The sequence below is a fragment of the Panthera uncia genome, chromosome F2 (assembly GCF_023721935.1).
Source record: "Panthera uncia isolate 11264 chromosome F2, Puncia_PCG_1.0, whole genome shotgun sequence".
Taxonomy (NCBI): domain Eukaryota; kingdom Metazoa; phylum Chordata; class Mammalia; order Carnivora; family Felidae; genus Panthera; species Panthera uncia.
The window spans coordinates 44,859,223-44,875,207 of NC_064812.1; the positions used below are offsets into that span (position 1 = coordinate 44,859,223).

At 40.5% G+C, this 15,985-nt stretch overlaps 2 protein-coding genes across 3 annotated transcripts in view; one reads left to right on the forward strand and one right to left on the reverse strand.

Moving 5' to 3' along the window:
- NECAB1 (N-terminal EF-hand calcium binding protein 1) overlaps nucleotides 1-15,985 on the reverse strand; it is a 191,282-nt gene that overhangs the window by 61,913 nt on the left and 113,384 nt on the right. The gene's annotated exons all lie outside the window — the stretch shown is intronic.
- LOC125924810 (protein GUCD1-like) lies at nucleotides 10,661-11,341 on the forward strand. 2 transcript variants are annotated; one of them, XM_049633601.1, is made up of 2 exons: nucleotides 10,661-11,052; nucleotides 11,170-11,341. In XM_049633601.1, exons 1-2 carry the CDS (start codon nucleotides 10,661-10,663, stop codon nucleotides 11,339-11,341), a joined length of 564 nt encoding a protein of 187 aa, XP_049489558.1. The 2 variants fall into 2 exon arrangements, with proteins under 2 accessions (XP_049489558.1, XP_049489557.1); XM_049633600.1 differs by having other exon boundaries at nucleotides 10,661-11,341.

Consider the following 15,985-nt stretch of genomic DNA (forward strand, 5'->3'; position numbering starts at 1 on the left):
AAGAACTTTGAAAAAAGGAATTAAATACTCAATGGATAGGTTAAATATGAGATTAGATACAGAGAAGGAGAGAATTAGGGAATTAGAATATAAATCTGAAGTAATTACTAAATTGAAGCACAAAGATGGACAATATGCAATAAAAGAGACAGAGAAAGGGAAAGGATCTAACTTTCTACACAATTCTAATAGGTGGGCAAAGAAAACTGAAAAGAGGCAACAGCCGAAAATTTTGCAGCACTGAACCAGGGTATGACATCTCAGATTCTGGAATCATAGCAGATGCCAAGCAGAATAAATAAAAGAGATATCAGCACTTGAATGCAATATAATAAAACTTCTTAAATAACCAAAGTACTAATATTTTATTTTCTCTTCCCTCCTGAGGAACCTACAGCTGAAACAGCATGAATAAATCCTTGTTCCAGCTCCCTCTGGACATGCAGCTGTTACACCAGTAGATGTGCTCTTCTATCTGCCACAAGGCAGAGGAAATTCCAATCATCGGCTCTCGTTTTTAGAATTCACCACAAGTAAATGGTGAATCTCTCCCAAAGTCCCTTAAACTCCAGGGTGCAAGTGACCAATATTTTTCATGGGTCTCTTAAAGTCCTCCACTAGCTTAGACAAACCATCTGAAATTTCATTTTAGACTTTCAGCAAATAAAGGCTATATTGGACCTTCACAATTTTTCACAGGCTATATTGGACTTTCCCCGGCTCCCTTTTAAAGTTACTGGTCCTGTATTTTTGCCTTATTTTTTCTATGATATGTTCTTATTTTTCCTTATTGATTTACAGAACATCTTTAAATGTTCTTGATACTAGTCCTTTGATAGCTGAGTTTTACAAATACATTCTCCTGCTTTTTGTTTTTTTTTCAAATTCTAAGTGCTATCTTTTTTTTTTTTTTAATGTGAAATTTATTGTCAAATTGGTTTCCATACGACACCCAGTGCTCATCCCAACAGGTGCCCTCCTCAATGCCCATCACCCACTTTCCCCTCCCTCCCACCCCTCATTAGCCCTAAGTTTAGTCTCAGGTTTTTTTTGTTTGTTTGTTTTGGTTTTCAGTTTTCACATTTTTTAAACTATGAAATTTATTGTCAAATTGGTTTCCCCACAACACCCAGTGCTCATCCCAAAAGGTGCCCTCCTCAATACCCATCACCCACCCTCCCCTCCCTCCCACCCCCCATCAACTCTCAGTTTGTTCTCAGTTTTTTAAGAGTCTCTTATGCTTTGGCTGTCTCCCTCTCAGTGCTATCTTTTGAAGTATAGATCTTCTTGAATATATTAAAGTGAAAGTGATCAGTTATACCATATTCTAGATATATTCCTGTGTTCTAAATCTTGTTTATGAAATCCTACGCTATGCCAAAGTTACATTTTCTAATATAAAAAACCTGTTAAATCTTTACTCTTTTTCCATACTTTTTTTGCCAAACTATCACAAGTTAGATTTCTACAGATCTTCTATTGGTTTGAAGATATACAATTTCTGGTTTACATTGATTTTTTCTTGCTGAACTGTCTTATTCATTCCTCCTAGAATGATGATTCTATGTTTTAACTTCTCACTCAATTCTTTGTCTCTTAATCTCATATTTTCTAGATTTTTGTCTCTTTGAACCATATTCTGTGTGATATCTTCCATTCTATCTTCAAGTTCCCTTATTCTCTTTCCCACTGTATCTAATCTACTTTTAAACTGGTATCCTGATGTTTTAATTGCAGTTATTATATGTACTTCACTCATACCAATTGTTTTGGTTCTTTCTCAAAATTTCTTGGTCTTTTTTGTATAATCTTGCCCAATTTCTCACATTTTTAACCCCACCATAAATTTATATGAATATATTAATATATTTATTCCCTGATATTTTCAGTGTATACAGTTTTGGACTATGAGTTGAAACATTTTTATAATATCGCTACAGATTATTTGCAAGATTAATCTTTGAAACTTATTGGACAAGATTAAAAGAAGATTAAAAGAGGATTTTTGATTTTATTTTTGTCTAGTTCCTAGGGGTACCTTATTTTGTAATAATTTTAAATTAAATTCTTGGCTTGAGGCTACTCCCACTACACCCCACTACACAGGAAGTTTAAATGTGGCTTGAAAATTCACGAGGGCTGACTTGTAGTTATAATTCTCAGCTACCCTTTGTTTATTCAGTGCGGAGGATAATTAGAGGTAATTTTCCTTGTTGTAAAGAGTGAAACTCTTTGGGTTCCAAGTTTATGTAGTTAGTCTCTTATTGGGATTCTTAACATGCAAATGGGTCTCTTCTTGGGCAGCCTCCTTGGGAGCATGGCTAGGCTTTCTCCCTTTCTCATCCTGTTCTTTAAGTCTCAAAAAGTCAAATAAAAGGTCACTGGGTTAAAGCCAGCTTCCCAGAACTGCTTATTTCTTTGAGGTCCGTCTTTCACTTAGATATTGGCCTATCAGGAACCTTTACTTTCTTTCCAGGTAATTGACACATTTATGAATTAAAAAAGCATATTGTGTCCATCATTTTTATTTCGTATAAATAAGAGGATTTTTCAAGGAACTATTACTCCAGTATTGCCATAACAGATGTCGCTAATTACTTTCTACAAATTACTTTATGTAAGCCTCACAAACTTATCAAAAATTAAGTAAGGTCTTAAGGTCATATAACCTTGTAGGTGAATTTTGACTTTTTTGTTCATGAATAATAATTGGTCGATGAGAAAAAAATTAACAAAAACCAACTTTACTTTAAAAACCTGTTGACTCTTATCATGCAAACCTACATGTATAGGCTAAAGTTGCTTAAAAGTTAGGACGCGTTTTCTGTAGACACAGCAATATTAAAACTTTAAATTAAAAAGATAAATAACTTTCACTTTTAATGTGACAATTTGGTCACTATAAATCAGAAAATACAGATAGACAATGTAAGATGTTAAAATGATTATTCTAGGACTTCCAGGGAATATGGCAGAGTAGAAGGACCCTAAACTCACCTCGTCCCACAGATAAAACTAAATAACACTCACATCAGTGCAAATAACCAGGAAAACAATCCGAATGCTGGCAGAACAAACTCCCGAACTAAATGTAGGGAAGAAGCCACGATGAAGAGGGTAGGGAGTATACAGTGGGGAGCTATTCTGGCCACCTGAGGGAGGGAGCAATGGGCACAGAGAGGGGCAAGAAACAGACTATCACACTGGGGAGCCTGCACAGGGAAGAAGAATTCCCACAGCATCTGCTTTGGAAATCAGTGGGGCCGAGTTCTGTGAATTCTTAGAACAAGCAATACTTAGAACCTAGAACTTTAAAAATCAGGAGGCTCAGCTCTGGGAGAGCCCAGAGGGCCACAGAAAGTGGAGTCCCCACCCTTAAAGAGATAGCACAACAAACAGCTCTTCTACACAGAACCAGCAGCTTGAAAAATGCTTGGGGTACACAGGAGGGAGAGTTAGTTACTAACCTCAGAGTTTGCTGAGGGACTTCTACAGGAATAAAAAGCTGGCAGGCACCATTTCCTTCCCCTGCCCCCCAGCATGGTGCTGGCATTCACTACCTAACTTGCTTACCCTATACTCCACCCTTGCCAGCTAGAGCTATCTCGGTACTCTGTGGGTCCCCCCCCCCCCCGAAGATAGGCACAAACCTTGCCAACACCCTGTCTCCCCACCTCCCAAGGAGGATGTACACACCTCGTTAAAACTACACTTCATTCCCCCACTTTGTGGAGTGGCCTAGCTGGTCAGGTCTCTTCAATAGCTGCATGTCCCAGGGGGAAAAGGACCAGCACATGCAGCTTGCAGCACTCCACACCTACACACGCACACCTTGTAGAGCACCCTGGCTGGCTGGGTCTTCACAGTGGCTGGTCCTATCCTATGAAGAGGATCAGTGCCACCTTCTTAAAAGTGCTTGCCCTGCCCACTACTTTCAAGAGCAACAGGCACAGCTAACTTTTCCTAACAGAGACAGACACAGATTGTTAGGCAAAATGCAGAGACAGAGGAATATGTTCCAAATGAAAGGAAAGACAAAATTGCAGCTAGAGGCTAAGGGCCAAAGTGAAAGTGAGATAAGTAATATGCCTAATAGAGAACTTAAAATAATGGTCATAAAGATACTCACTAGACTCGAGAAAAGAGTGAAGAACCTTAGTGAGACGCTAAACACAGAGATAAAAAAGAATCAATCAGAAATGAAGAATATACTAATTGAAGTTAAAAGTATATTTAATGGAATAGAGGAAGGCTAGGGGAAGCAGAGAAATGAATTAATGACCTGGAAGACCGAGTAATAAAAAGTAATCGAGCTAAGTGAGAGAAAAAATAATTATGCTAAATGACAATAGACTTAGGGAACTCAATGACTCCATCAAGCATAATATTATTGCCAACATAGGGATCCCAGAAGAAGATATAAAAGAGGGTAAAAATTTATTTGAAGAAATAATATCTGAAAACTTCCCTAATCTGATGAAACAGATATTCAGATCCAGAAGGCACAGAGAGCCTCCAACGAAATCACTACAAGGTCAACACCAAAACATAGTAATTAATATGGAAAAAAGTAGTGAGAAAGAAAAAAATTTAAAATTAGCAAGAGAAAAGAAGACAGTTACATACAAGGGAAACCCCATAAAGCTATCAGCAGATTTTTCAGCAGAAACATTGCAGGCCAGAAGGGAATGGTATGATAACATTCAAAGTGCTTATAATCTGCAACCAAAAATACTATATCCAACAAGGCTATTATTCAGAATAGAAGGAGAGATAAAGTTTTTCTCAGACAAACAAAAACTAAAGAAGTTCATGACCACTAAATCAGCCTTATAAGAAATATTAAAGGGTACTCTTTGAGTGAAAAGGAAAGACTATAACTGAGAATATGAAAAGTAGGAGACATGGAAGAAGTAAAAATAAGTATTTCTGTAAAATCAGTCAACAGATTCATAAAATCAAAGAATGTAAAAAAGGAAACCATTTACTTAAAACATAGAGGGGAAAAGAATAAAGAATGTGTTCAAACTTAAGAAACCATCAACTTCATATAGACTGCTATATGCAGAAGACGTTATATACAAACCTAACGGGTAACCACAAATTAAAAAACCAGCAATAGATATGCAAAGAATAAAGAGAAAGGAATCCAAGTATATCATTAAGGAATCTCAACAAACCATGAAAGAAAGCAAGAGAAGAAAGGAACAGAGAAAAGCTTAAAAAAGCAACAAAACAATTTTAAAAATGGCAATAAATATATATCAATAACTACTTTGAGTGTAAATGGACTATAGGCTCTAATCAAAAGGCATTGGGTAACAAAGTGGATAAAAAACCACGACCCGTCTATATGCTGCCTACAAGAGACTTGTTTCAGACCTAATGACACCTGCAGATTGAAAGTGAGGAGATGGAGGAACACTTATTATGTAAATGGATGTGAAAAGAAAGCCATGGTAGAAATATTTATATCAGATAAAATAAACATTAAAAACAAAGATGGTAACTCTTGTTACCAAAGACAAAGAAGGGCACCAAATAGTAATAAACAGGGCAATCAAACAAAATGATATAACAATTGTACATATTTATGCACCCAACACGAAAGCACCCAAATATATAAAAGAGTTAATAAACATAGAGTAACTAATCAATAGTAACACAATAATAGTAATGAACTTTAACATCCCACTTACATCAATGGACAGAGCATCCTAACAGAAAATCAACAAGGAAAACAGTGGCTTTGAATGACACACTGGACCGGAGGGACTTAACAGATGCATTCAAAACATTCCATCCTAAAACAGCAAAATACACATACTTTTCAAGTACACATGGAAAATTCTCCAGAATAGATCACCAAAACAAGTTACAATAAATTCAAAAATACCAAAGTCATACCATGCATCATTTATGACCACAGCCTATAAAATTAGAAATAAACCACAAGAAAAAAACTGTAAAGACTACAAATACATGGAGGTTAATTACATGCAAATAAACAATTAGTGAGTCAATCAAGAAATCAAAAAAGACATAAAAAGTTACATGGAACCAGTGGTCCAAAATCTTTGGGAGGCAGCAAAAGCAGTTCTAAGAGGGAAGTTTATAACAATACAGGACTACCTCAGGAACAAGAAAAATCTCAAATAAATAATCCAACCTTACACCTAAAGGAGCTAGAAAAAGAACAAACAAAACCTAGAATAAGCAGAAGGAATGAAATAATAAAAAACAGAGCAGAAATAAATGATACAGAAACTAAAAAAAACAACAAAAAAACAAAAACAAAAAAACAAAAAAACAATGGCACAGATCAATATAACCAGTAGCTAGGTCTTTAAAAAGATCAGCAAAATTGAAAAAAATTCGTCCAGGGGCACCTGAGTGGCTCAGTCACTTAAGCATCTAACTTTGGCTCAGGTCATAATCTCATGGTTTGTGGGTTTGAGCCCCATGTCAGGCTCTGTGCTGACAACTCCGAGCCCAGAGCCTACTTTGGATTCTGTTGTCTCCCCCTCTCTCTGCCCCTCTCCGGCTCTTGCTCTCTCTTAAAAATAAATAAACATTAAAAAATTTTTTTAAAGATAAACTTTAGCCAGACTCATAAAAAAAGACAGAGAGACCTCAAACAAATCACTAATGAAAGAGAAGAAATAAAAACCAACACCACAGAAATACAGACAATTGTGAGGGAATGTTATGAAAAATTACAAGCAAACATGGATAAATTCCTAGAAACACATAAGCTACCAAAATTGAGTCAGGAAGAAATAGAAAATTTGAACAGACCGATTACCAGCAATACAATTGATTCAGTAATCAACTTTCAATAAACAAAAGTCCTGGACCAGATGGCTGCCAGGTGAATTCTACCAAACATTTAAAAGAAGAGCTAATACCTATTCTTCTCAAACTGTTCCAAAAAGTGGAAGAGGAAGGAAATACTCCAAATTCATTCTGTGAGGCCAGCATTACCCTAATACCAAAACCAGATAAAGACACCACAAAAAAGAGAATTACAGGCCAATGTCTCTGATGAACAAAAGAACATATTTGCAAATGGCATATCAGATAAAGCATTATTAGTATCCAAAACATATAAAGACTTTTTAAAACTCAATACCTAAAAACACAAATATTCCAATTAAAAACTGGGCAGAAGACATGAACAGGTATTTCTCCAAAGAAGACATCTAGAAGGCCAACTGACATATGAAAAAATGCTCAACATAACTCATCATGAGGAAAATGCAAATCAAAACCACAAAGAGATATCGCCTCACACCTGTCAGAGGGATAAAATCAAAAACACAAGAAATAACAAGTGTTGGAGAGGATGTGGAGGAAAAGGAACCTTTGTGCACTGTTGCTGGGAATGTAAACTGTGGAAAACAGTAGTGAAGTTCTTTGAGAAGTTAAAAATAGAACTACCCTATAATCCAATAATTCCACTACTGGGTATTTACCCCCAAAATACAAAAGCACTAATTCAAAGGGATACATGTACCCTTATGTTTATTGCAGCATTACTCACAATAGCCAAAATATGGAAGCAGCCCAAGTGTCCATCAATAGATGAATGGGTATAGAAGATATGGTGTGTGTGTGTGTGTGTGTGTGTGTGTAAAATGGAATATTACTCCACCATAAAAAGAATGAAATCTTGCCATTTTCAACATCATGAATGGAGCTAGAGAGTATTATGCTAAGCAAATTAAGTCAGAGAAATACAAATACCATATGATTTCACTTATATGTGGAATTTAAGAAATAAAACAAATGAGTAAAGAAAAAAAGCGAGAGACAAACCAAGAAACAGACTCTTAACTACAGAACACAAACCAGTAGGTAGCAGAGGGGAGTTGGGTGGAAGGATGGGTGAAATAGATGATGGGGATTAAAGACCATACTTATCATAATGAGCACTGAGTAATGTATAGAATTGTTGAATCACTATATTAGACATCTGAAATTAACATAACACTGTTAACTATACTGGAATTAAAATGAAAACTTAGAAAAAATTATTATTCTAAAGCTGGATTGTTGTGGTACAAATCTATAAATTTACTAAAAGTTATTTAACCATACACTTATTATCGGTGAATTTTATGGTATGTAAATTATGCCTGAAGCTATTAAATATAGCTATAATATATTGTTTCTTTTCTTTTTAAAAAAATTTTTTTAATGTCTTATTTTTGAGAGCAAGAGAAATAGGCAGAGTATGAGTGGGGGAGGGGCAGAGAGAGAGGGAGACACAGAATCCGAAGCAGGCTCCAGGCTCTGAGCTGTCAGCACAGAGCCCGACACGGGGCTCAAACTCATGAACCATGAGATCATGACCTCAGCCAAAGTCAGACATTTAACCAACTGAGCCACCCAGGCGCCCCTGTTTATTTTCTAAAAACAATTATACGTTTATTTTTAATCAGATATTTGTACTTAAAATGCATATATCTTTTCATGCCTATAAATACTCATTTGAAATATATATATTTAAAAAAATTTAATGTTTATTTATTTTTGAAGGAGAGAGAAAGACAGAATGTGAGCAGGGTAGGGTCAGAGAGAGAAGGAGACACAGAATCTGAATCAGGCTCCAGTCTCTGAGCTGTCAGCACAGCCCAACGTGGGGCTTGAACTCACAAATTGAGATCATGACCTGAGCTGAAGTGGGACATTTAACCAACTGAGCCACCCAGGTACCCTATCCAATATAATTTTTAATGGCTAAATGGTATTTTCTATTATATTCATAATTTATTCATCCAATTCCATATTGTTGGACACTTGGGTTGTTTGTAACAAAAACTAGAAATTATGTGATGAAGATGCTTTACACATATGCTTAATTATTTCCTTAAGCTAATTTCTAGGAGTGAAATTACCAACTCTTTGTAGTTTTTTGTAAATTTTCCAACACATGCAGTCCCATTATTGTGTTTGAGAGTCTTCATTTTCCTGTGTTTTTGAATAATGGGCATTACTATACTTTTTGACTGATAAACGTATATTTGAGTTTCAATTTAATTTATATTTGACCATTGATAAGCTTGGACATTCATAGAATATAAACTATAATGTGCGTGTATTATACACACATGGAGAGAGTAGGAAAACCCCTTTGCATTTGTAAGCAGATAATTCAATTTATTCCTTTTCTACATATATCTCATTAGTGATATGTCTAGTACAGAGCAATTTCTATGAAATTTCAAGAAACAGGCAACTGTGGCATATTAGAAATAGAATGGGCTTTGAAATAAGAGACTGCAGGGGCATCTGGGTGGTTCAGTCAGTTGAGCTTCTGGCTCTTGATCTCAGCTCAGGTCATGGTCTCATGGTTGGTGAGATCAAGCCCCTCATCTGGCTCTGCACTGATGGCATGGAGCTTGCTCGGGATTCTCTCTGCCCCTCCCCTGCTCATGTTCTCTCTCACTCTCTCTCAAAAATAAATAAATGAACTTTATTTAAAAAAATCACACAATCCAGTGTTTTAAGTTTATTTATTTTGAAAGGAGGGGTGCCCAAGTAGGAGAGGGGGAGTGGGGAGGAGAGAGGGAGAGAGAGAGAGAGAGAAAGAGAGAGAGAGAGAGAAAGAGAGAGAGAGAGAGAGAGAGAGAGAGAGAATCCCAAGAAGGCTCCAGGCTGTCAGCTCAGAGCCGGACAAGAGGCTTGATCTCACCAACTGTGAGATCATGACCTGAGCTGAGACCAAGAGTCAGAAGCTCAGCCACACACAAAGCCGATGTGGGGCTTGATCTGATGAACCATGAGATCATGGCCTGTGCTGAAATCAAGAGTAGGATGCTTAACCGACTGAGCCATCCAGGCACCCCTCTGGTTTTTTATTCTTGAAAGAATCAGTAGGAGAGTCACCTTAGCAAGGTGGCATAGTAAGAAGCCTTGAGCCCTCCTCCTTGCATAGACAAGGATTTAGCAACAACTCACATGCAAATCTGAAAACTAATCAACGTCTCCTGCACCCTGGGCATACATAAAACCAGGTTCACTGAAGCCACTGGTGGGGACGCTTTCTTGCCAGAGTCCTTAGCCCTGGAACAGCACTACATGATCAGGATTAGCTTACAGCTTTTCTCAGTAGAGGTAAAAGGATTGGTCTGTGTATCTAGCGCTGCAACTTTGCAAGAGGACTCCCCAAAGGACTGGCTTCTGTCTTGCCAGTCTTGGCGCTCTGGCAGGCCTGGCACAGCCTAGCTACCTGGTGAAAACTGAAATAGATCCTCCATGGATCATCTGCCATGCTCGGCACGGACTGAGCGGATGAAAATCCCAGCTCTCAGCCTCCACCTGAAGAGGGAAAGAGTGTTCCATGCATCTAGCGCTCCAACTTCTCCACGGCTTCCCACAACAGTTATTCAAGTTGAAATGAAAGAACACGAAGTAGCAACCGCAGAGCATTAGAGACTCACTAATAAAGGTAAATGTCGCATACAGGAGGCTGTATTACTGTAATAGTGGTAGGTAAGTCATTTTTAATTCTAGCATAAACGTTAAAAGAGGCCTTCTCTTCCCCGCCCCCCCAGCAAGTGGCGGTGGTGGCGGCGGAGGAACCTGACATGCACCGGCCCCACTCCTTCCCTGGTCAAAGCCGAAGCTGCAGCGGGCGCCCCGCGCGGCCCGGGTTATGAGGGCGGAGGCAGAGGGGACGCCGCTGGCACCCGGAGACTTTGTGCGGCTGTCCGCGCCCGTCATCCAGCAGCTCTACCCCTGGAACTGCGGCCTGGCCTGCTCCAAGATGGTGCTGCGGTGCCTGGGCCAGCTGGGCGGCAGTGAGTTCGAGAGCGCCCTGCAGGAGCCGCGACTAACCAGGGGCATCTGGACTACTGACCTGGCCTACCTAATGCGCCACTTTGGCGTGAGGCACCGTTTCTGCACGCAGACCCTGGGCGTTGACAAGGGCTACAAGACCCAGTCCTTCTACAGGAAGCACTTTGACACAGAGGAGGCCCGGGTGAACCAGGTGTTTGCACAAGCCAAGGCCTGCAAGGTGCCGGTGGAAAAATGCACAGTGAGCGTGCAGGATATCCAGGAGCACCTGGCACAGGGCCACGTGGCCATCGTGCTGGTGAACTCTGGGGTGTTGCACTGCGACCTCGGCTCCGGTCCTGTCGCGTACCGCTGCTTCGCCCCCAGCGGCCGCCGCTGCTTCTGCCGGACCCCTGACCACCAGGGCCGCTTCACTGTGCTGCCTGGCTACAACCGGGCCACTGGCTGCCTCTTCTACAACAACCCAGCCTGTGCTGACCAAATGTGCAGCACCAGCATCCGTAACTTCGAGGAAGCCAGAACCACTTATGGCACATAAGCCCGTGTGACAAAGCCCCAGGGAAGTCTTGGAGCCCAAGGCGTGCCTGCTTTGCCCACCAGCGTTGCGCGTGTCATCACGTCACTTACCCCGCACACCTGCTGGTTGCTGGAGGCCACCGCAGAGCATCTGAGCTTCCCCGGGGACCCCAGGCCTGACTCCAACCATGCCCTGGGGACCTCCACAGTCCCCTCTGTTGCCTGCAAACCAGACCCAGGTGGAGAAGCCTGAGATTGCCTCCCCACAGACCTGGGTGCCGAGCCCTGGAGAAGCCGCCTGTCAGGATGGCATCGGTGTGTTTGAAGACAGTGTAGCCAACCCCGGCTCCCAGGGCTGGGGACTCCTCCCAGGGGGGACTCCCCCCTGTCCCCCAGAAGTGCTATAGACCTCCTCCCTGTGCCCTTTGGTGAATGCTGCCACTCCCTCCCGCCTCCCCGTGGGCCCAAGTTCCTGTGGCTGGTTGTCAGGCCTCTGGGCCCTGAGGAGGGCTGGGCCTCAGGCCAAAAGGACCCTGAACCTCACCCTGCACCCTCCAGGTACTATAGCATTGTAGGGTGGAGGGCTCTGAGGGGAGGAGACAGGGCCCTGGCTCTTCCTGGCTGGCAGTGCTGAATGTACTCTGAGAATGCCTGACACTGAGGGCCAAGAACAGCCACTTGAGTCCCAAAGATCCACCCCCCCCAACCCATGAGGCCTCCTGACACTAGCCTAAGCCCTGACAGTGGGGCCCATTCTCTGGGTATGGGGAGCCCCAAGCCTCACGGTGCTGGAGGTGCTGGGGTGCTAGGGCCTGCACTCCTGAGGCAGTGGGGGGGATAGCCTGTGGCCTCCCACCCACCCCAGTGTTCATGCCAGGACATTTTGCACAGAACACTGGGTCTCTTTTTTCTTGACAGAGAAGGGAGATACCTGCCCAGGATCACACAGCACTGCACGTAGCATGGACTATTTGTTTTTTGTTGTTGTTGTTGGTTTTTTTGAGATTTAAGCTTTCGCTTGTGGGGAGTGAGGGTCACCCTCAAGTAAGACAATAATAGTGAGATTCAGGGACTTCAGAACCACGGACATCTCTGTTCAGAGGGCAGATAAGCCTGCCCAAGTTCTCTTTCAAAGAGAAAGGGACTCACAGCTGGTGGGCTGAGTGCCAGGACCCCTCACCTTGTAGACAAAATCTGGCCATCAGTCTGGGGAGAGTATATCCAGGACAGTGGTGGGGCTGGGTCTTGAATGCAGGTCTGTACCTAAAAACTAAGGGAAATGGATCATTCCCAAAGGGGCTGAGGACACCCACCCCTCGTGAGCGGTCATTGGCAAGGGAGCAAGGCTGCCCCAAGAGCCACACGGCAGCTGCCATCCCTCCGGACAGCAAACCATGCTCAGCATCTGCTCCCACCAGCCGGCTGGCACCCCCCCCCCACCACGGCTGCTCTGAGGGGCAGAGGTGGGCTCTGTTTATGAGGGCCGTCAGACCACCCAGCCGAATCGCTCCTCGGCACCAGATGCAGCCTTTGGCCGAGACAGAGGCGCTATTAGCTGGTTAGCTAACAGGTCAGCCAGCCTGGTGTCAGAGACTAGCATTGCCTTCAGACTGGTCTCGTCTCTTTTGCCTTGATGCTGGGTGGCCCAAGATCCCAGGGAACTCTGGTGTCATGCCCAGGAGCACCATGTGTGGCAGCTGAGGTTTGGGCGTCCTCAGGAAGGGTCTGGCTAAAATTGTGGTAAGAATGGATGCATCAAGGAAGGCAATGAGGAAGCGAAGCTTTGGACGACTGGTGGGGCCGTCATGGAGAGCGGCCTCCAAGGAGAGTGGTCATAGCACCTCAGTCCATCGTGCGACATTTAGAAACACTCAGTCCCTGGGCAGGCCACAAGTTAGAGGTCACCCATCTGGCAGATTAACAAGAAAGCTACCTGTGCCTGAGCTGGTGCCATCTGCCGGGGGAGGGTCATGGGGGTAGGATGCAAACCACACTACGTTGTGTTCTTGCACATGGCATGAAAATAAGGCTGGAGAGAGCCCAGACTTCAGGAACTTCTGCCCATAGCATGTGGCACCCATGACCCCTGTCCACATGCTAGGGGCCCAGCGAAGCCCCACTGGACGGGTGGTTTTGTTCACTGCAGCCACACAGGGACAAAAGGGATTTTTTGCATTGCAGAGAGTTTATATATATATACATATACATATACATATACATATATATATATATATATATATTGTTTATAATGAACCACTCTCAACAAACATTATTCTCACTGCAAAATGAAAAAAAAAGTTAAAAGAGAAAGTATTACAATAGAACTGTAACCAAAATACATTAAAAGATACACAGTATGAATGCACATAAATTGTGACAGTAACAACATGTGGGTGGGAGGAGAAGCTAAAGTGTAGAGTTTTTGTATGTGATTAAACTCATCTTTTTAAAACAGACTGCTATAATTATAAGACGTTTTATGTAAGCCTTAAGATAGCCATAAAAATAATACCTATAAATGTTACACAAAGAAAAAGAGAAAGCAAAGCCTATTAATACCAAAAAAAAGTAAAAAAAAAAAAAATATAAGGGAAGACAGCAAGAGGACAAGACAAAGGAACAAGGCTAACAGAAAACAACAAAACGGCAATAGTAAATCTTTCCCTATCAATGATTGCTTTACATATAAATGGATTAAATTCCCTAATAAAAACGCATAATATGCCTGAATGGATTAAAACAAAACAAAACAAAATGCACAAATTGCTCTATAGGAAACTCATTTCAGTTTTAAGGACACACATAGGCTGAAAGTGAGAAGATGGAAAAATATATTACAGGGAAATGGTAACCTAAAGAGAGGAGTGGGTACACGTACACCACACAAAGTGAACTTCAATTCAAAAATTCTCTCAAGAGACAAAGGATATTATACAATGATAAAACAGTCAATCCACCAGAAAGAAATAACAGTTATAAATTGTATATGCATTCAACATCAGATCACCTAAATATATAATGTAAACACTGATAGAACTGAAAGGAGAAATAGACAAAAACATAATAATAGGACACTTCAATAACCCACTTTCTAAATGGACAGAACACTCACACAGTAAGGAACCAGAAGATCTGAACCACACTATAGATCAAATGGACATACAGACATATTCAGAACATTCCATCCAACATCAGGAGAATGCACAGTCTCCTCAAACACATAAATATTCTCCAGGGAAAATCATATGCTGGACCATAAAAGAAGTCATAATTTTAAAAAGATTGAAATCATATCAAGTACCTTTTCCAACCCCAATGGTGGAAATCATTAACAGGAGAAAAACTGGAAAACTCACAAATATGTGCAACTTAACACATTCCTGAATAACCAGTGGGTCAAAGTAGAAATTAAAAAAAAAAAAAAATGAGACTAATGAAAACAGAAACACAATATACCAAAACTTATGGAATGTGAAAAAAAAGCAGTTCTAAGAGGAAAATATGTTGTTCTAAACATCTACATAGAAGATAGATATCAAATAAACAACCTAACTTTATACTTCAAAGAGCTAGAAAAAGAACAAGCTATGATTAAATTTAGCAGAAGAAAGAAAATAAAGATTAGAGATAAGTGAAATAGAGGATAGCAAAATAATAGAAAATTAACAAAACTCAGAAATGGTTTTCTGAAAAGAAACAAAAGTGATGAACACTTAGCTAGATGAGAGAAAGAGAGAGAGAGAGAGAGAGAGAGAGAGAGAGAGAAAGACTCAAATAAAACCAGAAATAAAGAAGAGACATAATGGATGTCACAGAAATATAAAGGATCATAAGAGACTACTATGAATATATGCCAACAAATTGGATAACCTAGAAAAAATGGATAAATTTCTAGAAACATACAATCTACTATGAATAATCATGATGAAATAGACATTCTCAACAGGTCTATAACTAGTATGGAGATTGAATCAGTAATCAAACACCTCTCAACAAAGACAGACACAGGTCCGGATGGCTTTGCTGGTGAATTCTACCAAATATTTAAAGAAGAATTAACATGAATACTTCTTAAACTCTTCCAGAAAACTCACGGCTAGTGAACACTCCCAATTTTATAAATTCAGCTTTAATGCTAAAGCCAGACAAGGATACTACAAGAAAAACTACACACCAATAGCCCTAAAGAATGTAATGCCAAACTCATCACCAAAATACTGGCAAACCAAATCCAACAGCACACTAAGAGGATCATACACCATGACTGAGTGGGATTTATCCCTGGAATGCAAGAGTGGCTCAACAGGAAAATCAATTAATATACCACATTACAGAATAAAAGATAAAAATCACATGATAATCTCAGTAGATTTGAGAAAAAGTTTGAATAGATTCAATATCCTTTCATGATAAAAATGCTCAACAAATACAAGTACTCCACAACATAATAAAGACCATACATGAAAAACCCACAGCTAAAATCACACTTAATGGTGAAAAACTAAAAGCTTTTCCTTTAAGAGCAGGGACGAGGCAAGAATACCCACTCTTGCCACTTCCATTCAACATAGTACTGGAAGTCCTAGCCAGAGCAATTAAGAAAGAAAAATATCCAAATCAGAAAGAAAGAAAGAAAGAAAGAAAGAAAGAAAGAAAGAAAGAAAGA